The sequence below is a fragment of the Chiloscyllium plagiosum genome, unplaced genomic scaffold (assembly GCF_037043375.1).
Source record: "Chiloscyllium plagiosum isolate Xiang-an unplaced genomic scaffold, Cpla_swu_hap1 HiC_scaffold_39, whole genome shotgun sequence".
Lineage (NCBI taxonomy): Eukaryota > Metazoa > Chordata > Chondrichthyes > Orectolobiformes > Hemiscylliidae > Chiloscyllium > Chiloscyllium plagiosum.
In genome coordinates, this window is record NW_028270177.1 from 16,924,668 (window position 1) to 16,948,623 (window position 23,956).

Sequence of the window (23,956 nt, forward strand, 5' to 3'; positions counted from 1 at the left end):
CAAGCTGCCAGTAGGATGAGTCTTATCCTTTTTGTTCCTGGATGCCATGATCCAGCACGATGTATCTTTTCAGAAAGAGATACATTAGACCATCTCTTCATTTTCTTCTTAAGTCTAGTGCTTCACAGTACAAGTATTTCTCTTCATCTCTCGCCTTTTGAATTTGCTTTAGCTGGATGCTTATCCAATAGGTTTCTGATATGTGTGCTACATGCAGCCCTAGCAATGCTGTTCAGATGTGTTATGGTTTAACCTCTGGAACATGTGGGACTTGTAATCCAGCATTCTGGTCCAGGGACAGGCACAGTGCCACTGTGCCACAACAGCCCTAAGGTCAAGCTGCTGAGATTGGATTTAAAACTACAACCTCAGAGTATTAGCTTGTCTCTGAATTACTAGACAAGTGATATTGCCCCTACCTACCTAGCAATACTGGGGTAAACTTGCCTGAATTGCTAAGAGTGCAGCATGCTCTGTAGATTGGGGAAAAAGATACAGGAGTACATCTAATCAAAACCTCATTTTGGCATTAAAATACTGTGGGATAGACTGTGGGGAAAGTACAGATATATTATGGTTAATAAGGTAGCATATCTATTGTATTTCATGACTGAGAAGAAATTTTAATTTCTTTTAAAAGTCAGACACTTTGTAAATTTCATTATTGCTTAATTTAAAATTCTAATGCGAAATGTCAGCAATGACTCCTTAACATCTAATTGAGCTTCTGAGTAAACAAGCAATGGCTTTTTTCAGTCAAGCAACACAGCGGTTTTTTTATATACCAGAGTACCATTATAATGCAGTGTTTGGCCAGTTCCCAAGTAGTGCATTTTAAAAAGGGCCGACTGTAATTAATATTCGTGGCTTGGCTCAATTACTTGGTTGATAGAAACCGGAAGTAATAGAGTTTTTAGTGTTCCTAGAATTCATTCCTGCTACTTGTGAAGAAAACTCTGCACAGATGATAATGATAAGCAAACTCCTAGAACTGTAATCGGTTGTCCTCCAAACGATAACTGTGGCAATGGAGTGGAGCGAGCTTTATGCTGTTCAGTTTCTAACCGTGATTAGGATATTATTTAAGTCACCTGTTTATAAGGCAACAAGTGAATACAACCTATGTCGCAACATTAGTAATATTACTGCACTGGGACTCAAATTTATCTCTGGATATAAGATTTAATTTGTGTTCTCTGTTGGACAAGATTGCAAATGCTTCATAAACAAGTTCTACCACACTCGTCCTATCAAACTGTGAAGTTCCGGCTCTGAGTTTTTAATCCATCCCGTTTTGTAATTCCCATGTCCCCCTTCCCTTGGTTTTAAATGTCCCCCTAAACCAGCTGCCACTTTCTAAATTCTTCCATTTCAATTCAGGGAAACATCTGCTTGTGGATAAAGTGCTGTACTTTTAATTCCATCAGGCTACCCGTGCCAACAGTTATGTTTGCGTGCAAGATAGAAAGATTGTTTTAGTTCAAATAGAGGAAAAAAAATATTAGCGTTGGCAGTTTTTGAAAGCATCCTGGGTTGGTGGAATTCCAAATAAGTAAAATATAACATTTTCTATGATATCCAAGTAAAATACACAAATATAGAAAATATCAAGCTAAATCAAGCACAGTATTGTATAAAACATACAACCACGCAAACAGAACAAGGAAGCTGTTTCCTGTTCAAAGCCAAAATGCATATTCTGGCCTGAATACTACTTAGCTAATATATTCAAATACAATTTACAACCATAAATATTTTGCAATTACTACAGTCATCAAAATCAATGGTTCTTTAACACAACGATTTACATTAGTTTCTTGTATAAACTATTTTTCACTTAGGTTTTATCTCAGAGCAGTTACTCAAGACAGAAGGAAAAATTGTTAGGATGACTGTCAGGATAAGATAAAATGTTAGCACAGTATATTAATATGAAACAGACGTGTTTAGTTTACATCTGTCACCATTCTGGGATTCCACTCAGGCACAAGTTGGTTAACAGTAATTGCATTCTCTATTCTACACACATGCAGCTTTCTCATGACTCCACGGGTTAGTGAGATGTGAGAGCTATTAAGAGATTTTTGTTTTATTACATACAAAAATCCAGGCAAGGCCTTTTGAACATCTTATCTTTCTAAATGATAAAATGCTCAGGGTTGGAACTGTTAATGGCAGTGGTCGACAGAAGGAAATGTCAAAAGGATAAAGGCAGCGTTGACGGTGAGATAACAAAAGCAACAAAGGAAGGAGAAGACAAGGTGACACAAAAGTACAATGGACCAAGTTCAATCATGAATTGCTCACATAACCCTCATCAACACATTGAATAGAAATGTGCAAGTCTCAATCAAGGTAAGAGTGATTAACAGGGGAAAAAAAATCACTGCCAATATATCTGATAAGAAACCTGTTTTAGCTGCTTGTTTTTATGCCCAGACAAACCTGAACATTTTTCTTAAGAACCCCAAAACAGTCCTTTTGAAGCCTTTGATGTGCTGTTTTCTGATCTATATTCTCCTCAAATCCAAATGTTGTGTTGATAGAGGGATCTAGCTACAAAAATGAATGTGGAATAAAAATGCAATTTGCTTTCCTCAAAGAAATGTGATTATTAATTCAAGGGGAAAAAATATCAGCCATAGTGAAATGCCGCAGTATGCACATGATAATGCCACATTTTTTGACTGAACTCCACATGCAAATTTACTTCTCCGTACCTTGCAGTGTCTTGACTGAATTTCATGTGAAAACTTGCAGGACTAAACCAAACTGGCTATGAGAGTGTTGTGAGCTTTGAAGTTCAAAACTATTATTGGCTTCTTTTTAAAGATCAGTTCAAAAGGTTTTGATATTTAGAGAAAGGAGTTGGAAGAATTTTGCATTCTATACAGTGCAAACCTAGAATATGAAGTCTTGCAAAATTTTAAAATATCAGCATCTTTCTATTTAACTCAAGGTTAATCTTGTTTTAATCTAAATTAGGCCATGAATCTTTGTGCCTATTTTGGCTGTCTAATATTTATAGAATTTGTTTGAAAAAACAGCAGCTTTTGTGTTTAAAAACCAGGTTTCTACTCAGTGAAAGAAAGTTTCCCTTCAAAGGCCTTACCATTAGGGACAGCAGATAATGGTTCAAAATAATCATAAGTGTTCATATCATCTTGCACTGCAACTTTTCGTGAACCAATCACGTTTGGAGATACTACTGGGTCACTTGCACCCGTTGAAACAGAGACTGCCGAAACATCCGTGTCTGTGGTGATAAATTTAAATTATTTTCACAATTAATGGGGGGAAGAATTGAATAAATTTGCTTTGTAATGATGCCAAAAACGCACCACTTAGCAAATGTCTTAAATGTGCAAATAACAAAAACAGCATTTATTTGAACGATTGGAAAACACCCAGCTTCTGTGTTTGACTTGCATGGGACAGTTAGACTATTTTACTATTAATACATCACACCACCTCTGTCAGAGGGCAGAGGAGGTAATGCTAGGTACTGAGGGTTGATGGGTACTCGGCAGTCAGCCAAGTGGATGTGCATGTTTGGGGCTGATTCTGCAGGTCATGTTGCCCTCTGTGTCTGTTTCTCTCAAATTTCCTGGCATGAGTTTACAGCACAGAAGTATAATGCACAGCAGGCCATTCAGCCCTCTCAGCCAGCAGTCACAGAAAGAGCTGCAGTGTTAACTCCACAGACAACCAAATCCACTGAAATCTACAATGCATTTATAATATATTTGGCATAATCTGTTCAAAGTGCTCTTAAACTGACCAGGACATTAGCCTGTTGTTTTAAAAAACAGCTTCTTATTGAAGCAGAATATCTGAAGTCTGCTGCCATGGCTGATGCCTGGATAAAGAACATTTCAGTTTTGATGCGTGGATACTGATATTAACCAGCTTCTAAAATGTGTCCCTTACCCCACCAGTCCTGAATACAGCAACTTGGCTTCAGCCAGACTAAAGATATCTGCGCGGAGCATCTTTTCTTTCTGAACAATAAATTTGTTTTGTGGACAGATGGAAATGAGAGCAATTGGTTTGAGTCCAGAACATCTTTTTCAGTCTGGCAGAAATCAGGCTTCATCTGCTGTGACTACTGCTGACACATGCAAGATGGATGCCCAGAAAAGTGCTAGTGTCTGAGTTCAACTTGAAACTAATTCTGGCATGACCTACACATGGACAGACAGAGCACTGACTTTCGGAAAAGCTGAGGTGTCTTTTTTTTGCTTATGATAATTTGGTCCATCACTCTGTGCTTATTGAGATTTATATCTCAGAGTTTCTTAGAGGTATAACTGTAACAATGATTCTTGAGTAGGGCACCTGTCGTGGTGAGGGGCAAGATAGAATGCATGAATGACCTCTGCCATGTTGCTGCATTGTGGGGACATACTATGCTGTAAGGAATTAAATTAGTTAAGCATTCTTCAAAATGTCACTTTGTGAATCAGCAGTCTTTTGTAGAGTAGTAAAGAAATAGCTTGCAGCTTGACATCGTTGTATCAGTATTCAATTTAGGAACTTTGGGTATCAGCCGCAGAAAATTCAGGCTCGATTTTTCAAATGTTGATGGGGACAAGGTTGAATAGGGCGGGGAGTGCTCCCCAGTGAAGTGTCAGCCTTTCCACTGCCTCTAAGACACACTGGTATTTTCACAGCAGGGTGAGGGGAGCCAGAAACTTGCCCAACTCCTAATTAAGAGCCAGATAAGCTCCTCAAAGAGCTCGTTAATGGGCTGAGGCAGAACAAGAGGATTCTTTCAAAGCGCAGACTGGGAAAAGCAAACAGTCTGGGACAGGTAACTGCTCAGCTGTCAGCAGCAATGGATAGAGACATCATGTGATGAATAAAAGAAATGGAAAAATAGGATGTGCCGAACAGAATCAGTCAACTTGACTCTCTGGTCTGATGCCTGTTCCATTCTGAAAGGCAGTGGCAAGACATGTCTTGGTTACCATCTGCTATTGAGCAATCTAAAGCCTGCTCCAGTCTCTGTGCAATGCCTGACAACCCCAATTGAGTGTCGAGCTTACCTCTGGCTCAATTAATGAGTCTCCACTTCAGCGCAGCTACACAGTGGAGTCAGGCCCTAGAAACAGACCAAGTGTCTGATTCCTGACAGTGGACTGGAAATCAAACAAACACTTTGTTTCTGAAATGAAAACACCACGCCACAACTTTTTTGAAACCTCCAAACATTTTGCTTTTAAGACACCTGCAATTTATGGAGTCTAAAAAAGCTCAAGTGAATTAAGATCAAAGCCTTTCGAATGTTCTTCAGGAAGTTTCTGATTTTACAAAGGGGCTACTTGTTTCCAGACAAGTGGAGCTTGTCATCAGGGGGAAGTAGAAAGAAAGAATCAAAATTTTGGGACTCAACCCATAATTACCCAAAATGGCACCTGGTGCTTAAAGGTTTCAAGAGCTGCTTGCAACAGATTTAGAAATGTGGACTTTTGACATGGCAAACCATCCATGGAAAATGCTCATTAGTTAAATACTCTGGTCTTGTTCACAATAGAATGAAGCCATTTAAACAGATGCTCAAAAGAATGGAATACAGTTTCTACCACAAAATACGAATAAAGTACTTCAACATTTTCACTGAACAGCATTTTGTCAAATTGGGAATATATGCAAACATCGAATGAATAAATGCTTTATGGTGTTATGCTACATTACTGAAGCACACTTCTTGATTTCTGAGAGAAAACAGATAAGCAAGTGAGTAGTTAACCAGCAAGATGCCTATACATGCTTGGGAAGCAGAGCGACCTGGACTGCTACAGAGTGCAACAAGTGTTAAAAAGGTAACCTAAAGGTAAGAAGTCTGATTAGTCACTGGTGGCTGGGAAAACGTGCTGGAAGTGCTAATGAAGAAGGAGGAAAGAACAATTAGTCAGGTACGCAATTCTCATGGCTGGCAGATATAGAGCAATTTAGAAACGGCCATCTGAGTGTGCAGCAAGGAAAAGGGGAAAGTTTGCTGAGGAAGTGGAGGGAGAAAAACAGGTGAACATAAACAGCAACAACATGACTAACCAGATGTTGGATCACCAAATGTTTTGTAATCTGATGTGGTGGCCAAGATTTCTAAGAGAATTAAAACAGAAAGATTGGTGAAATAAAAAAAAGTTAGCAACTGAAATACTTCCATTAATCCCAGCTGTGAATGCAACAACAACAACACTTGTTGTGCACCCACTTAGAACACACTAGACATTACGGATTCAGCACTGCACATCATTTACGAAGATGAAAGGCTTGACTTTTTTTTGAGACTATACACATTATTTGCTTGACATGTTAGCCACGCATGAAATTATATACCGCAAGTTGATAAGTCAAGGTTTGAGCACCTACATGGAACTTTAAATGATTGGTTTATGCCTTCACTTCCTAAATTCCCTCCATATTAAAACAAAATCGATCGAAAAATCTTACTTACCATGACAATCTCCAAGATGTGCTGTGTTGCCCGACTCTACATCTTGTTCAAACACGGTGCTGGTGATAAAGAGCAAAAAAAAAACACTCTTGAGACACGTGAAATACAACCCCATTTAGTCTATAAAACATAAACTGCTTCAACAGGAACAGGTGGAGAATAAAATAAGCCCTCACTGCAGCCTTGACTAGGAGAATTCAGCCTCATCAGAAATGAAGGTATGAGCGTGAAAATAATACTTACTTTATACCAGGCTTCACAACTCCACATGATTTATTATCCAACCATGCACAGTATGGATCCCGTGAACCAATGCAGGCTCTGTGGGTAAAATGGAAAAGAATAATTTGTAATTTTTAGGGTTTTTGGTAATAATTACAGAATGGGTAGGTCATTTAGGGATTACTCTCTGTCATCACTTGCAAAGAGACTGCTTAGAAGATCAGGTCCATGAGAATTCTACATCCAAGGAATAATCCTGGATTTGGGGACCCTTTTGCACAAACCCAAGAATATTTGAAATAGGAATGTCCACAGCTGACATTCACCCAACTCTTTCTAATTTTTTGTCATTCCCCTCAACCCTGTGTGTCACTAAAAATGCCTTTCTTTAGGGAGTTGGTGTTGCAAGCCTGTTAAGTTTTGGGTGATGAAACATCACTTGACTTTCATGTTTTGGTTTCTTTTCTTACCAAGTTCTTTAAATGTGTATTCTGGAAATTGAACCAATTGCCTGGATGACCTGTTCATGTGAGAAGATAAAGAGGAGGAGTAACCCTAATTTCCCTTGAGGTTGTTCCGAATTCAGGAAACTTGAGGATGATCTTTGTAAATCGGCTCTCTTCTCCCCCCCCCCCCCCCCCCCAGCCTCCTCCTGACTGCCTTAGAGTTCACAATTCAGTGGATCAGCAACCATGTCAAGGCTTGGTGGGTGAGTGCCTTTTCTCAGCACAGTAGTCACTGTGAATTCCCAAGCAGCCTTTTGAACTGGGGACCTCTACAGCTGCAACCTGCCTCCCTTGGCTGCCGATTTCCCTTCCCAGCCTCTGACAAGGAAATCGCAACCTTGTTCCTGCAGACCTTTTTGGCCCGCTGCATAGCCCTCACCTCTCCCTTCCAGTCATGTTCACATTTCAGTCCAAGGTTTCTTAGGCTCTAAGGTGTTTCAACCAAGGTGCGCAAGCAACCTTTTTAAAAACTGACAGAATTTTGTATCGGTAAAAATTTTGGGATGTTCTATCTGCCCACACACCCTGTCATTTGAACAATTCAGTGAACAATTTTCTTGAAATCAACTTTGTCAGTCACTTCTGCCATACATTTAACCACATTTAAAATATGCGTAACATTTCACACCATTCTCATTATGGATGCTGCATAATTTCCATTCTGACCTTGTACGCAAACAGTAATAAAGGTAACTATTATCAAGTTAAGAATCACTAACTTTTTGCATGTGCCATAATGTTCACAGTGGCTAAGTGGAACACGGATGACACAGCTGGAGAAGGCCACAAACAAGACGTGGTGATCTCGGTCAATCTGTAAACCCAGCACTTTCCTGTCATCTTCGTTCGCAGTGTTACACCTGTTTGTTTTGGTATAGATAGAAAATTTCAGTCAGACATTTTTGCAAACAGTCTTGATTTGACTGCTATAAGTGTGACTGGAATATTCTAAGTACATAGCAGCTTGAATTCACATTAGATACAGTACGCCATCTCTTTAATCCCTGATGATTTAAGAAGCTTGGAAAATCATCTGCTGACGTGTTTTCATGTAATTCTTCCACGTGAAGTCAACCTCACTGGTATGCTGCTGAATTTTCAGCAGCCGAAGACTGTACAATTCAGCAAACAGATTAATGGACGATGGTTTGAAAATAGTATTATTAAAACATAGCATTCTAAATAAATTGGGTGGGAAAACTAACAAATCTTCTTCTACCCTGTACAACGCATCCTCATTTAGATGACTCATTTATAGAAGCATTTTATACCTTTTGAAGTAGATAGCTGATGCAAGACATTATGGATCAATAAGGGAATGATATATTGGAACAGCCCAGTAATTGGGGTTTACTGCAGCTTGGAATACCAATAGAGGGATGCCTGAACTTGACATATATTGACACCGACCATGATGGCTCTGGTTACCACAAGAAATTCACAGATTTCTTCAAACATCTGCTCCTTGATGCATCTTTGGAAACAACACTTATCGGAAGACAAGTTCTTAAAAGCGTCGTGGGCAAAGGAGAAAGAAATGATTGTCAAAAATCTCTTGTTCAGTTTATTTTCTGCTGCTGGATGATTTTTTTTTAGAATTAGAATCTCTACACTGTGGAAATAGACCCTTCAGCCCAATAAGTCCACACTGACCCTTCAAAGAGTATCTCACCTTACATTTACCCCTGACTCATGCACATAATCTATACATCACTGAACACTACGGGCAATTTAGCATGATCAGTTCACCTAACCTGCACATCTTTGGGTTGTGGGAGGAAACCCACGCAGACACAGGGAGAATGTGCAAACTCCACACAGACAGTTGCCCGAGGGTGGAATTGAACCTGGGACCATGGCGCTGTGAGGTAGCAGTGCTAACCGCTGAGCCACTGTGCCACATTCTTTTTCAGTACTTTTCGCCATACTCCTGCACCTGACATTATTTACTTTGTAACTGCTTTAATTTCTTTTAAACATTTTTGTTTTTGCAAAATATAAAATTATAAACACCTTACGTACTTTAAGGGGTTAAAAACGTCCATTTCCTCCAGTAGTATGCTGTCATTAAGAGAACTGGGACTGGTTTTTGTTAACACTTTAAGCACCATGCCAGCTTCTGAACCAATAAAGGTAACCGTGTAGTTCTGACGTGGACCTGCAGCATTATCAATAGCAATTGCTGTCAGACGGTATCTAGAAAATGAAATTTCAAACTCATTAAAGAGTTCCAGGTGAACAAGAGTCTGGAATTTAACACAACCAGCTTGTTGGATATCTTACCTGACCCTTGTCTTGGTGAACCACGGTTCCTCTATGACGGAGGGAACAGCAGAATCCATAAGTGGGTGCGATTTGATGAAGGAGAGTGTTTCATCAGGGAAATCAATCGAGACTTTGTAAGACTCTGCTGGACCATCTCCTGCACAGCAGCCAGGTCTTCTCATTAAAACAAGTTATAAGTTAGCAGAACAAAAAAATGGTACAGGGCTTCATCAAAGTATATCCTGTAATAGCTACATGATTACAGTTTCTACTGGCAGTCTAAAAATTTACACTTGGCATCAGATTGGCAAAAGACTTGCATTTATGTAGCACCCTTCATGACCACAGGACATCCAAAAGCATGCCACAGCCACTGAAGTCTGGTCATCGTGGAAATGCAGCAGTAAATTTGCACAAAGCAAGATCCTACAAATGTCAGCTCAATGCGATAATGATCAGATCATCTGTTTTTATGACACTATTTGTTGGAGGGATACACAGCCAGCACTGCTCTTCTATGAACCAACCAGTGCCAGCTATCTTCCACATCCACCTGAGGCGGCAAATTGGGCTTTTGTTTTAATGTCACAGCTAAAGACAGCAAGGCAACAGTGTTGCACTGCCTTAGTATTGCTTGACCATGTGTTCCAATTCTGAGAATGGGACTTGAATCCACCAAGCTTCTGACTCAAGGTGAGTCAACTGAGCCAAGATTCTGCCCAGATATTAAAGTTGAGAATGGTAATGGTAGGAACGCACCTTGGACTTGGTACCCTATCTTCTGGCACAGCTGTCCAAACAGAGTCTGGGGTTTTTTGTTCTTTAAATCTTCCTTTGAATGATTTTTCAATATCTTCCATGTTGAAGGCACACACTGCTGATCCAGGGATGCTGTACGAGAAGGGAAGAAAATGCTTTAAAATTTCCTTCCGCAAATTCCTTTTCACCAATTTGATTTGTGAAGAGGCTTAATTGAGCTGCTGAAAGGGAACAGGATTACAAATATGGGGTAGACCATTTAGGACAGAGATGAGGAGAAACTTCTTCACCCAGAAAGTGGTGGCTGTGTGGAATGCTCTGCCCCAGAGGGCAGTGGAGGCCCAGTCTCTGGATTCATTTAAGAAAGAGTTGGATAGAGCTCTCAAGGATAGTGGAATCAAGGGTTATGGAGATAAGGCAGGAACAGATACTGATTAAGGATGATCAGACATGATCATATTGAATGGTGGTGCAGGCTCGAAGGGCAGAATGGCCTACTCCTGCACCTATTGTCTATTGATTGGCTCACATCACGTTCTAGTCGAGACTGTGGTGCTGGAAAAGCACAGCAGGTCAGGCAGCATCCAAGGAGCAGGAAAATCGAAGTTTCCTGATGAAGGGCTTTTGCTCGAAACGTCGATTTTCCTGCTCTTCGGATGCTGCCTGACCTGCTATGTTTTTCCAGCACCACACTCTCGACTCTGATCTCCAGCATCTGCAGTCCTCACTTTCACATCACATTCCAACCTGCCGGCCTCTGGAAGTAATAGACGCAGGTGAAGGAGCAGGTCTGTTCTCCATGAGGGTAACAAATATAAGGAATCTTGCTGTCTCTGATTTAACCCATTTGCAAGTTAGAAAGTGGGAAAACCCTTCAGTTGAAGAAAGGCAAAGATGTCAGTTGGAGGGATGAAAGGTGCTTTTACACCACAGCTTGTGGACCAGGAGAAACGGTGGAGAACCCATCTTTACCAGTCCCATTGGATTGGGTTTCTCTTCTCACGTGGTCTGTTCCAGGACTCTCCCTATGTCACTGGACTAAACCCATAAATAAAACTGATGTAGGCAATGGGTGGATGGGCAGGGGACACAGAGTCCACTAAATGCAGCACATGTGGAAACCCAAACCTCAAGGTTTCCTATGTTAAATTCTGCAAACCCACCCTCCTTTTTAACACCAAGTCTAATAACTTTCATAACTTTCCTCACCTGTTTAACTGGGTTGTAAATACTCCAACAATGGCAGGTGACCCATTGATCTCTGTAATGTCTGTGACAGACTGTAACACATCAAAGTAAAAGAATGAATCTCCAGGAACTGAGCAGTTTAAACGAGCTTTTAGAAATGATGTCCAGTGTTTTTCCAGCACTCGTTGTGATCCTCCCATGTCATTCTTGCAAATTCTTGCTACACGTGAATAAACGGCCTGTGGAAAAAACATAAACGACACGCTGAACATTTCTGCCGAGCTGGAATAAAGGATTGATTTCATATCATTGCTGTGCATTTATTCTCTACGTTTAATAAATTATTCCAGGTACCATCGGTAACTAATGCTTGGAAATTTTTTATTAAATGGAATTCCAAATAAGGAGAATACTCCCCGACCTGTGCTACAATATCGAAAAACATATGGTCATTGAGTTGTAACCGCTTTAATTAACCATGAGTAAAATGTTTAATAATTTACCATGGCAAATCTATGTGGGATTGCAAGTAACATGAACAGCATTAGTGAGAATAAAATATTTATTAGTGGGAACCTTCAGAGAGAAGAATAAATTTTAGAAATCTTTTTGCAAAATTGATCATAATGTCTGTCAACCTTAGATTTCCACTTAAAGAACAAATGTAAAAGGAACAAGATCTTCAGCAGCAATTCCAACATAAATCCCTTTAACACGGATTCTAATTGTATCAAAAGGAAATGCCTAACACTTTAAAACCTCCCACTCTTTCTAAATGTGCAATCCAGTTCAGTCAACACAAATATTCATGAACAAACCTGCCATATGTTTACTGGGCGTGCTGATATAAATTCAGCAATTTGCTTATTTAGACCAAATTCATTAATATTTCTCACGCTTATTTGAGAGTGTGAACTAACACGTCTAGAGGAGATACTTGCCTTTCCAAGATTGTTATGTTCAACAGCTATCTCTCTGAAGAAGAAATACACATAGTTTTCATATTCAACAGCATGCAGGAAGTGGGGCTCTGTGAGGGAAAAAATAGATTAAACATGTATTATAAGCTCCTGGCATATTCAGCCAAACACAGAACTCTTAACTTTGTCACCCACTTGGGAGTTAGAAACACTACTAACAAATTGCTTAATGCCTAGGAACAAAGATGTGTGCTTTATCTGTAGTAACCTTGAGGTCAGATTCAACAGGCTGCATGATTTTAGCATTACCTTTGATCCATTTTGAATCATATTTAATTGTCCTCAGAGCCGATCCATCCCCCATACTACGGTAGATGACTGCATCGCTGGCTAGGAAATCAGCAACTGTTGCTGAGTACAATTTATTGTCTGGAAAATTAAACAGACGTAAAGCAAGTTACAGGTTTGAGACTTACTCCAGTGTGATTTTTCAAATTGTACAATGTCCCCCAGCGTTTGCTTTAGAGTATAATAACAGTTCCTGGATACTGTTACTCTATTTATTTGTATATATAATTGCTATAAATGTATATAGTTGGTGTTCTGAGTAGTTCCACATTGAAATGAATAATGGGCAAATATAATGTTTGTGACACAAACTTGGCACACAATGAGCTGTCGTATCTTTCCAAGCTTGTATTGACACATAAACATCATCAATCATTTAGATTCATTGCTAATGAACATCTTACCAGCAAAGAGGGCAACATTGGTTTGCTTGGCATCAAATGGGCATCGTGCCAATCCACTGACTTCTTCACCATTATAATCCAAAGTATCCAACTGCATAAAATGAAGATATATTATACCTTTGTGTCAGCATTGTTCTGTACAACAGCTGTGAAGCAATAACATTTTATATGGCTATAATGCAATTACTATTGTTGTATTCAAGTGTTCTGCTCTTCCTCAAGATTCGCATTAAAACTTTCCAAACTTGAAATATTACAAAGGAATAAAAAAAGCTTCTTTTTGAAGTGATTTATTAATATTTTTGAAGTATATTTTTCATACCATTCTGACCTGAAAAAAATCTTTCAGAAAGGAGATCTAAATTTGAAAGACTCCTTTCAGAAATGAAAGTTTCACAAAGCCTCTAATACTTAATTACTGCAAATTTGGAATTTCTTTTTGGATTTTAATTTTATGCTTGGCAGTGTACTGGCTGACCTTGGTGTCCATTTTACTTTGTTTGAAATGCAAAGGTTGAGCTATTCAGAGAGCTTATAAAAGTCACACTCGATAGTGATATACACATTTGCAGGCTCTAATTCCACTAAATTTGTTAATCACTTAGTCTGCAAAGTGCCAAACCGTTGATGGATTGCTGGAAATACAGAAGTCACATTGGGCTTATTTCTGCAGAAAAAGGAATCAATTCTTTTCAATGCATCTAATTTTAATTGACCAAAAGTCTCATCATTACTCACCCGATAATATCTGCATACAGGGTAAAAAGCATTCGTGCCACAGACAAAAACAGTTCCGTCAGATTTGGGGACAAAGACTTTGATAAAATTGTGGCATTCGTCCTAATGGAAAAAAATAAATCCAAAAGTGCATTAGATAGATACTGCATCTCTGATTTAATCAGTTTATAATAAATGAAAGTAGTCTGTCTCAGTCTAAATACAGCATAGTTCAGATAAATGAATGTCTGGTGCAGACTTAGATTATCAATGCTTTACAGGTATTCCCATTCATTCCAATATCTATCAATATGTCATTCCCAATCATTCCAATCTATCTCAGTGCATCTATCTGAGACATAGGTATTTATATTAATCAATAGTTTTGTCTTTCAGCTAATACAATGTATTATGTACTCCACTATATACAGATCTTGAACTAAGCAGTGTCTGTGGTAAATCAGCTGGTTACTGGAGAATAATTGTATTGGCAGGCAATAATTCATAATACTTACTTTGTGTTTGCCCTTCATAGCGCAGTTATTTCGGTCTTCTTGTCTTGATTTCCAGGTTAGTTTCTGTCACAATGCAAGTGCATAGTTACTTTTATTGTTCGAATTGTCCTCATTAATCCAATAAAAAGAATTTGCAATCATTTTTTAAAAAATAATTTCTTGAAGGAGTTTCATTTTCTATATTCTTTAGCTGATTATTTTGCAGTTTGCTACAGTAACTTTGCAGCTATACAATAGTACCCTCACTCTACATGGGTGTACGGTTGTTCAAATATTTCAGATGAATCTGCATTGTGGATTAGAAGGATCCAATTCTGTCCAAGCCCTATCTACATGATCATGTGCAATCCCTTCCTTTGTCATGCAAGAGTAAGCAGTGCAAAACTTCCACTCATCTTGAGAGCTCTAAGATTTTACAAGCTCAGCACAAAGTATTGGACAATCTGCCACATTGTAACGTCCTCCAGTGACCAAACTGGCTGCTTCAACCGAATACTCATATGTCAGAACTGCTGAGTTTGGCAGGCTCTGTTAGCATTTCTTTAAGTGTACAGTGACAGACAAATAGCACAGCGTAGATAAAGGGAAGTGGGGATGGTAGTACACAACTGAAATAACATATTTTCCTTTATATGGTGTTTTAATGTAGCAAACAACAGCGTCATCACCAAAGACCAAAGGAAGAAATATTTGCCTAGGTGCTTAAAATCTTGGTAATGTTCAGGAGAGGGAGATGGTGGGGCAGAGAGTTTTAAGCAGGATAAAGGTGGAGACAACTATTGAAAAATTTCTTCAAGGGATGTGGGTGTGCTGGCTCGGCCAGCATTTATTGCCCATCCCCAATTGTCCAGACCAGGTAAGGATGGTAGATTTCTCTCCCTAGGGCAACACGATGGCTTAGTGATTAGCACTGCTGCCTCACAGCACCAGGCTCCCAGGTTCAATTCCAGCCTTGGGCGACTGTCTGTGTGGAGTTTGCACATTCTCCTGTGTCTGCGTGGGTTTCCTCCGGGTGCTCCGGTTTCCTCCCACAGTCCAAAGATGTGCAGATCAGGTGAACTGGCCATGCTAAATTGTGTTAGGTGCATCAGTCAGAGGGAAGTGGGACTGGGTGGGTTACTCTTCGGAGGGTCGGTGTGGACTTGTTGGGCTGGAGAGCCTGCTTCCGCACTGTAGGGAATCTAATCTAATCTTAAAAAAGACATTAGTGAAGCAGATGGGCTTTTTACAACAATTCATATTAGTGCACCATCACCATTCAGCCAGCCTTTTTCTTACATTTTATGAAAGGATGACTGCTAATAATTAGGCTGAAGGAGTGGAGGGTGGACAGATCAAGAGGCTAGAGTCACAAAGTTTGGGCAGATGATAGGGCTGGGGGGTGGAGTGGAATAGTAGTGAAACTCTGAGGTCAGAAAAGAAAGGATGCAGGCTACGATAGAGACAGCAGGAATTTGGTGGAAGTAAAACATGGGAGCATACGTAAATCATGTGGCTGGAACCTTGGCCACCATTTAATAAGATCATGGTTGGTCTGCTTGTGCTTCAGGTTCTACGCTCCCATCTTGCCCGCTCACTCAACCTACCTTTATTTGTCTTTGACTTCCTTCTATCCTCTTCACAACATACTTTCCTACTTATCTTGGCATTATTTCAAATTCAGCTACCGTGCCTTTGCACCCATTGTCTGAGTCACTGATGCAAATTGCAAAAACAAAAGGCAAGGCCTCAGCATAGTCAAACTCTGCTCATTACATCCTACAATCAGACAAAGATCCATTTATGCATATTCTCTCTTTTCTGCCAGACAGCTGTATTCCACCATAACCTCTGAAACAGCAAATTACCAAATGCCTTCTGGAAATCCAAATATAGTACATCTACAGGCACCCCTTTATCCACAACACGTTACCCCTTCAAAGAATTGCGATGAGTTGGGTGAATGTGATTTCGCTTTGACGAAACCATGCCAACTCTTCCTCAGCTTGAGATTTTTGAAGTGCTATAATCCCTTTAATAATTGTTTGTAATACCTTATCCATGACAAATTAACTGACTTAATGTTTTGCATCTCTCCCTTCTTAAGTAAAGAGTTTAAGTTTACTACTTTCAAGTCTGATACAATCTTTTCTAAATCGAGAGGCTCTTGAACAAGTAGAACAATACAACCTCTTTTAAGATTAGAGGATGAAGTCTATCCAGACCTGGAGACCTGTCAATCTGCAGCAACATTACATTGTTTTTAGTACCATTACCCTTGTGATTGTTATTTCACGAAGCTCCTCTCATTCTTCCTTCTCTTGAATTACAACTATTCTGTAAATGTATTTGGTATTTCCTACAGTGAAGTCAGAAGCAAACTATTTATCCATTTCATCCACCACTTCCTTATTATCTCTTAACTCTCCATTCTCATTTTCTCACGAACCAACAGTTACTTTACTCACTTTTCTTTTTAAGAAATTATAGAAACTCTTGCTATCTAATTTTACATTCCCAGCTAGCTTCCTCTCATACTAATTTCTTCTCCTGATTAATCTTTTAGGCAATCCCTGCTATTCTTTGACACTGATTGGACATGCTGCTCATTTTTGCTCAACTTGATGCTTTTCAAATTTGAAGCTTTCCTAATTTCTTAAATTAACCATGGAAGGTGGATCCTCCCTTTACTAGAGAACTAGAGAACTCTGAGATATCCTCTTAAATGTCTGTCAGGAAGTCTCTATTGACCTAAACCTAGCCTAATGTGCTAGTTCAATTTAGCTAGATCAGTTTCATTTCCACACAGTTACTTTTATTTAGGTTTTAAAGCCCTGATCTTCCGCCTTTCAAACTGAACGTAAAATTCAATCATATTGTGGTCATTGCTACCTAGGTGTGCCTTAACTCTGAGGTCATTAGTTCACCCTACACAATAGTTACAAAACACAGTTGCATGTCTAATATAACCTGCTCTCTGGTTCCAGAACGTGTTGCTCTAAGAAACAATCTTGGGTGTACGCTATGAACTCCTCACCCCTGCCAATGTGACTTTCCCAGTTCAAATGGAGGTTAAAAGTCTCCTGTGATTATTGATATCTGTTTATGTCAAGGACCCAATGTTTCTTCTTATCCACTCTATCCCACATTGTGGTTACTATTAGGTGGGGGTTGTAGACCACTCCAACTAGTGATTTCTTTCCCTTACAATTGGTCATCTCAAGCCAAACTAATTCCACCAAGGATGGGAGGCTGGTCAAGACTGTGTTGTAATCATCACCTCTGGAGACAATACACAGCTGACGAGCTGAGTCGGAGTTCTGGCAGTCAACATTACAGATCGACAGGTAGGAAGTCTTTACAACTGAGTGGTCACAGGATTTCATCAATTGCACAGAGGTAGGACAAAGATACAAAATGTGTGTCAAGGACCATAGGGAATTGCTTTGGTCTTTCACTGGGGGAAATTGCAGCTCACTGGGATTTCCTGTTCGAGAAACACTGGCAGCTGACGGTTGAGGCACAGTGAAAAGACAGAGTTGGGTGTTATCCGTAGACATGTCAAAACTGACTTTGTATGTTTATGGATGATGTGGTCAAGAAGGCAGCATGCAGATAAGGAGGAAGACACATTATTAAAGAGGAATTAAAGGAAAGGCAATGGAGATGGAACAAGGTGAAGGTGCTTAAAGAAGAAAGTGTCATAAGAGTCAGGACAGAAATGAAAATTTGATTTGGTGGTAAAGGCCAAATCACCACTGGGACATAAACCAGACAAGTACGTATATAGTTCACCCAAGGATTTGTTTATTAGTCCAAATGACTAAAATACATAGTGGTTCAGGTGGAGGGGCAGAGCTGATATGAAAAGGGAAGGAAAGAGGAGATACTTACTTTACTCGAAATTATTTCTCCCCTTGGCGGATCATTTAAATTAATAGCATAGACTTGGTCCCTAAAACAAAAATACAAGTTCAGTGTGTAAATATGTTTAGTCTGTTACATTTCTAAAATTGAGCTAACCATTCAAGCTTAAGATTATTTTTTCCTTTTAAAAACATACTTTTGATGAAAATTCCTACAAGAGGATTTAAGTTTAAATGTTTAGATCGGTAATGTAAAACTAAAAGGGCAAGGAATAGAAAAACCTATGGTAGCTCAGTTACCTGCCAGCAATATATAGTACATCTTCGATTTTCAGCATTAGCTGATAGTCCAATCTATGAAAAGACTCGTTTCCTAAAAGCCGTCCTCTGAATACTGGATATTGTCTTGAATCTGTGAATACAGAATGTGGTCACACAAGACTGCATCGCTCTGAGATCTATGCAACACATTAACTGGAGGCATGTATCTAGTACAAACCATTTGTAAACATAATGCATCATATTGTAGATTGATTTTACTTGAACAAAACAAAGCTGGCACTTCGGTGATCAACATCAAGCATGCAAGACATTAACATTTGTTTTCTAATTAATGAATGTCAGACAATCAGATGTAGTTACTGGTACTGATAAAGTATTCTTTCAGAGTACTCTCCTGCTCACTGATTCAGATATCTCAGTTAATGTATTAATTCTCTTTGTTCACCGGTCACAGGGTTCCTCTGAACATCAAAGGAACAGGATGGTGAATGTTGAAGGAATGCCCACTGTAGCCAGAGTCAGAAGTCAAATGACACCAGGTTATAGTCCAACAGGTTTATTTAAAACCACAAACTTTCAAAGCACTTCCTCGTTCGTCAGGTGAAGTCTGCCTGACAAAGGAGCAGTGCTCCAAAGGCTTGTGTGGCTTTGTCAGACTGTAACCTGGTGTCATGTGACTTCTCACTTTGCCTATCCCAGTCCATGTCGCTGTAGCCAGGATCGTTTTGATGCATAGACAGCAATTACTGGAGAAACTCAGCAGGCCTGGCAGTATCTGTGGAGAGAGAAAAAGAACTTCTGAAGAAGGATCACTGGAGTTGAAATGTTAATATTTCTCTTTCCACAGATCCTGCCAGACTTGCTGAGGTTCTCCAACAAATTCTGTTTTGGTTTCAGATTTCCAGCATCTGCAGTTTGTTGGTTTATTGTTTCACTTTGGCAAATCTGCTCTTATGGAAGGGTTTCTCTGTTTACAAGTCTTGATACTGTATTACATTAAACATTGCAACACAAATGTTTCTAGATTCGGAAATATACATATACATGTTAAACTAATTTAAGTCAACACAAAATGTAGAACTGCTGGGGGAAAATGATTAGATGGAATACGGACATAGACGCAAAAAAAAAATAGACCAAGGAATTCTTGTGGTGTGGTATGGTAGTGTCCCTACTTCTGGATCGGGAGATCCAGGTTCAACTCCCATCTGCTCCAAAGCTGTGTAATAACATCTTTGAACAGATGATTAAAAAATATTTATAAAACAGGTCATGAACTCTGCTCCAGACAGGGGTTAGTCCTTGTGCAACAGGACGACTGGCTCTGGTTAGCACTGCTGCCTCACAGCACCAGGGTCCCAGGTTCAATTCCATCCTCGGGTGACGGTCTGTGTGGAGTTTGCACATTCTCCCCGTGTCTGTGTGGGTTTCCTCCCACAGTCCAAAAATGTGCAGGTTAGGTGAATTGGCCATGTTAAATTGCCCATAGTGCTAGGTGCTTTAGTCAGAGGGGGGTGGGTTGGTTTTCGGAGGGTTGGTGTGGACTTGTTGGGCCGAAGGGCCTGTTTCCAAACTGTAGGAAATCTAATCTAATCTAATAAACTACGATCCTTTCCACTCAGATTTCCTGAGGTATTACAGCAGCAAATTCCAGTTCTGGACCCAGTGACAATGAAGAAATGGTAATGTGTTTGAGTTAAGATGGTGTGTGTCTTAAAGCGATCTTAAAGGCAGCAGCATTCCAAAGATCTTGCTGGCCTCCATAATAGTGAATGCTATGGAGCTAGGAGATAATGTTTCAGTCAGCTTGGCGGCTTGCTGCACTGCATTCTATAAGGTGTATACTGCATCCACAGTGCAGTAATGGAGGGCACTGTGCTTAGGAAGTTCTAGTTAGGCAGCAGAATATTTTCTCCAAGATGGCATTGAACTCAAAACATTGTTACAGCAGCAGCCATCCAGATCTGTTGCAAGTCTTCCAAGCCTGCACATGACTTGAACTTTGTTGATGGTGTAGAGACTTTCACAGTCAGGAAGCTCTCGGACTAGCCAGTCTGAGCTCCTTTTGTAGTCAATGGAATAGAGACAGCTGATACTGACCAGCACTGTTTGGGCAAATTGGATCCTGTTGATCCTGTACCAACTTGTTGCAGGGAGAAAGTGAGGACTGGAAATGCTGGAGATCAGAGTCGAAACGTGTGTTGCTGGAAAAGCACAGCCGGTCAGGCAGCATCCGAGGAGAAGGAGAGTGGATTTTTCAAGATTAAGTCCTGACGAGCTCATGCTCGAAACGCTGACTCCCCTGCTCCTTGGATGCTGCCTGACTGGCTGTGCTTTTCCAGCACCACACTTCCTGACTTGTTGCAACCTTGACTCCCAACTTTGAGTCAAAAAGTTTGTAAATTCAATGTCCACAAAAAGGATTGTGCAATTAGTTAATGGTAGGGTCCTGTGGAGTGTTGTCAAACAAAATGGCCTAGGGGTGCAGGTGCATAGTTCCTTGAAAGTGGATTCGTAGGTACAGGGTGGGGAAGGTGGTGTTTGGTAAGCTTGGCTTCATTGGTAAAACATTGAGTACAGAGGTTGGGATGGCATGTTGCTGCTGTACAGAACATTGGTGAGGCCACTTTTAGAATACTGAGTACAATTCTAGTCGCCCTTCTTTCGGAAGGATGTTGTTAAACTTGAGAGAGTGCAGAAAAGATTTACAAGGATGTTACCAGGACTGGAGGGTTTGAGCCATAGGTAGAGGCTGCACAGGCTGGGGCTGTCTTTTCAAACTCAAGCATCACAGACTGAGGGCTGACGTTATAGAGGTTTATAAAATCATGAGGGGCATAGATAGGGTAGACAAAATCTTCTTCCTAGGGCGCAGGAAGTCCAAAACTAGACAGCATAGGTGAGAGGGGAAAGATTTAAAAAGAACCTATGGGGCTACTTTTTCATGCAGAAGGTGGAATGTGTATGGAATGAGCTACCACAGGAAATGGTGGAGGTGAGTATAATTGCAACATTGAAAAAGGTACCTGGATGGATATATGAAGAAGAAGTGTTTAGAGGGATATGGGCCAAGTGCTGGCAAATGGGACTCTATTAGGTTAGGATATCTGGTCAGCATGGACAAGTTGGACCGAAGGGTCTGTTCCGTGCTGTACATCTCTATGACTCTATGACTAAGGACATGCTGCATCTTTGGAGCCACCATCATTCAGCTGAGATGTTAAACCAATTTCCTAGCCACTTGCTTACAAAACATGACCCGACTTGAAGAAAAGCAGAAGCCCTCCCGCTTTAACAAAGAACATTGTCCAGGACATCCATCATCATAAAAGATTACTCTGTTCTTTGTTTCCTCTTCATGGGGCTTTGCTGTCTGTACAATTCAATGATTAGCATTTTTCATGTTTACTCATTGAGAGGAGTGAAGGCTCTGTGTTACTGTTCATGTGCAGTCAAACCCAATTAGCTAAGCTGAACAGATCTGGCCAGTGACACATATCCCTAGTTCAACCACTGAGTAAACAGTGTAGTAAGAATGTTACAAGTGACAACTGCAGCAGAAATTAATTATTATTTTTAAGTGTATTAGTTGCACGATAAGATGGTAAAATGAATGTCTTCTAAGTAGAATCAAGAATAATTATGTGAATTATAAAGTCAACATTAATCTATGCAATGTGAATAATGATTATTTTTATAGCAGATTACAATTTGCACTGTAATTATTACACTGCCTCGAACAGCAGGCCTGTTTTTTTAGTTTCAGTGACTGAATGGTTTACACTGTCAGGTGATTCTGTGAATTATTTTTTCTAAACTCATATTTGCACAAGCACAGGCTGAATGATGATATTCAGGAGCCACTGCACTTACGGTGGAACTCAATGGTGTTAATGGGTTCGTCGTCTTCCGGGAAGCTGACGGCAGCTGTTGGGCAAGCCATCAGCAATAAGAAGGTCACCGTGAAGAAGGAATACTCTGTACAGAGCTTCATGCTGGCCCCAGGGTCTCCCTTTCGCAAAACAGAAGCTACCTGCAAAAAGCAAAAGGAAAAACAGAAGTGGTTAAATCACGCATCAATACCAGTGATTTTTAAAGATTCATTCACAGGATGAGGGCATCACTGCCTAGACCAGCATTTATTGCCCAGATGGCAGTTGAGAGTCAACCATGTTGCTGTGAGTCTGGAGTCACATGTAGGCCAGACCAGGTAAGGGTGCCTGTTTCCTTCCCAAAAGGACATTAGTGAACCAGATGAGTGTTTTTTCCCCTTCAATCAGCAATGGATTCATAGTCATCATTAGACTCTTGATTCCAGATTTTTAATCAAATTCAAAATTCCAGGATTTGAACCCAGGACCCCAGAACATTACCTGGATCTCTGGATTGACAGTCCAGTGATATTACCACTATGCCATCACCTCCCCAGGTTGTAACTCCTTCCACTACATTCTGGAGCACAGTCAAAACACAAATTCTATCATCAACAAAAAAAGGAAAGTGCTGGTGAAACTCAGCATGTCTGACAGAATCTGTGAGAGAAAAACAGAGTCAACATTTCAAGTTCAGGATGACTCTTCTTCAGTGACCCAGTGCTGGGTGTTTTGTTTCAGATTCTCAGCATCCACAGTTCTTTATTTAATTTAGCTTAAATTCTATGATGTTCGTCTACAAATTTCCCTTGCCAATATAGAGTTATAGAGATGTACAGCACGGAAACAGACTCTTTGGTCCAACTTGACCATGGCGGTCAGATATCCCAACCCAATCTAGTCCCACCTGCCAGCACCCGCCTATATCCCTCCAAACCCTTCCTATTTATATACCCATCCAAATGCCTCTTAAATGTTGCAATTGTACCAACCTCCACCACTTCCTCTGGCAGCTCATTCTATACATGTATCTTTTCTCTGTGTGAAAAAGTTGCCCCTTAGGTCTCTTTTATATCTTTCCCCTCTCACCCAAGCGAAGGTTACCTCAGATTACAACGGGATCTTGATCGGATGGGCCAATGGGCTGAGAAGTGGCAGATGGAGTTTAATTTAGATAAATGCGAGGTGCTGCATTTTGGGAAAGCAAATCTTAGCACAACTTATACGCTTAATGGTAAGGTCCTAGGAAGTGCTCCTAAACAAAGAGCCTTGGAGTGCAGGTTCATATCTCCTTAAAAACGGAGTTGCAGGTAGATAGAATAGTGAAGAATGCATTTGGTATGCTTTCCTTTATTGGTCAGAGCATTGAGTACAGGAGCTGGGAGGTCAAGCTGCAGCTGTACAGGACATTGGTGAGGCTACTGTTGGAATATTGCATGAAATTCTGGTCTCCTTCCTATTGGAAAGATGTTGTGAAACTTGAAAGGGTTCAGAAAAGATTTATAAGGATGTTGCCAGAGTTAGAGGATTTGAGTTATAGGGAGAGGTTGAATAGGCTGGGGCAGTATTCCTTGGAGCTTAGGAGGTTCAGCAGTGACCTTAAAGAGGTTTATAAAATAGTGAGGGGCTTTATGTAGTTTTAAATCCAAT

At 40.1% G+C, this 23,956-nt stretch overlaps 1 protein-coding gene across 9 annotated transcripts in view; it reads right to left on the bottom strand.

The window, feature by feature from the left end:
* The window catches only part of sema6d (semaphorin 6D), a 295,781-nt gene that overhangs the window by 7,481 nt on the left and 264,344 nt on the right, over nt 1-23,956 (bottom strand). For 7 of the 9 annotated variants that reach the window (XM_087981233.1, XM_043677352.2, XM_043677350.2 and 4 more), the window contains 17 exons: nt 22,308-22,467; nt 18,453-18,564; nt 18,181-18,241; nt 14,308-14,370; nt 13,814-13,915; nt 13,076-13,166; nt 12,633-12,752; nt 12,345-12,433; nt 11,425-11,642; nt 10,216-10,347; nt 9,475-9,630; nt 9,214-9,387; nt 7,911-8,051; nt 6,707-6,784; nt 6,464-6,522; nt 6,058-6,108; nt 3,113-3,256 (listed from right to left, as the gene is read on the bottom strand). In XM_087981233.1, coding sequence (XP_087837359.1) covers nt 3,113-3,256; nt 6,058-6,108; nt 6,464-6,522; nt 6,707-6,784; nt 7,911-8,051; nt 9,214-9,387; nt 9,475-9,630; nt 10,216-10,347; nt 11,425-11,642; nt 12,345-12,433; nt 12,633-12,752; nt 13,076-13,166; nt 13,814-13,915; nt 14,308-14,370; nt 18,181-18,241; nt 18,453-18,564; nt 22,308-22,467 — 1,951 coding nt within the window. The remainder of the gene's footprint in view (nt 1-3,112; nt 3,257-6,057; nt 6,109-6,463; nt 6,523-6,706; nt 6,785-7,910; nt 8,052-9,213; nt 9,388-9,474; nt 9,631-10,215; nt 10,348-11,424; nt 11,643-12,344; nt 12,434-12,632; nt 12,753-13,075; nt 13,167-13,813; nt 13,916-14,307; nt 14,371-18,180; nt 18,242-18,452; nt 18,565-22,307; nt 22,468-23,956) is intronic. The other 2 variants (XM_087981234.1, XM_087981235.1) reach the window with 2 other exon arrangements.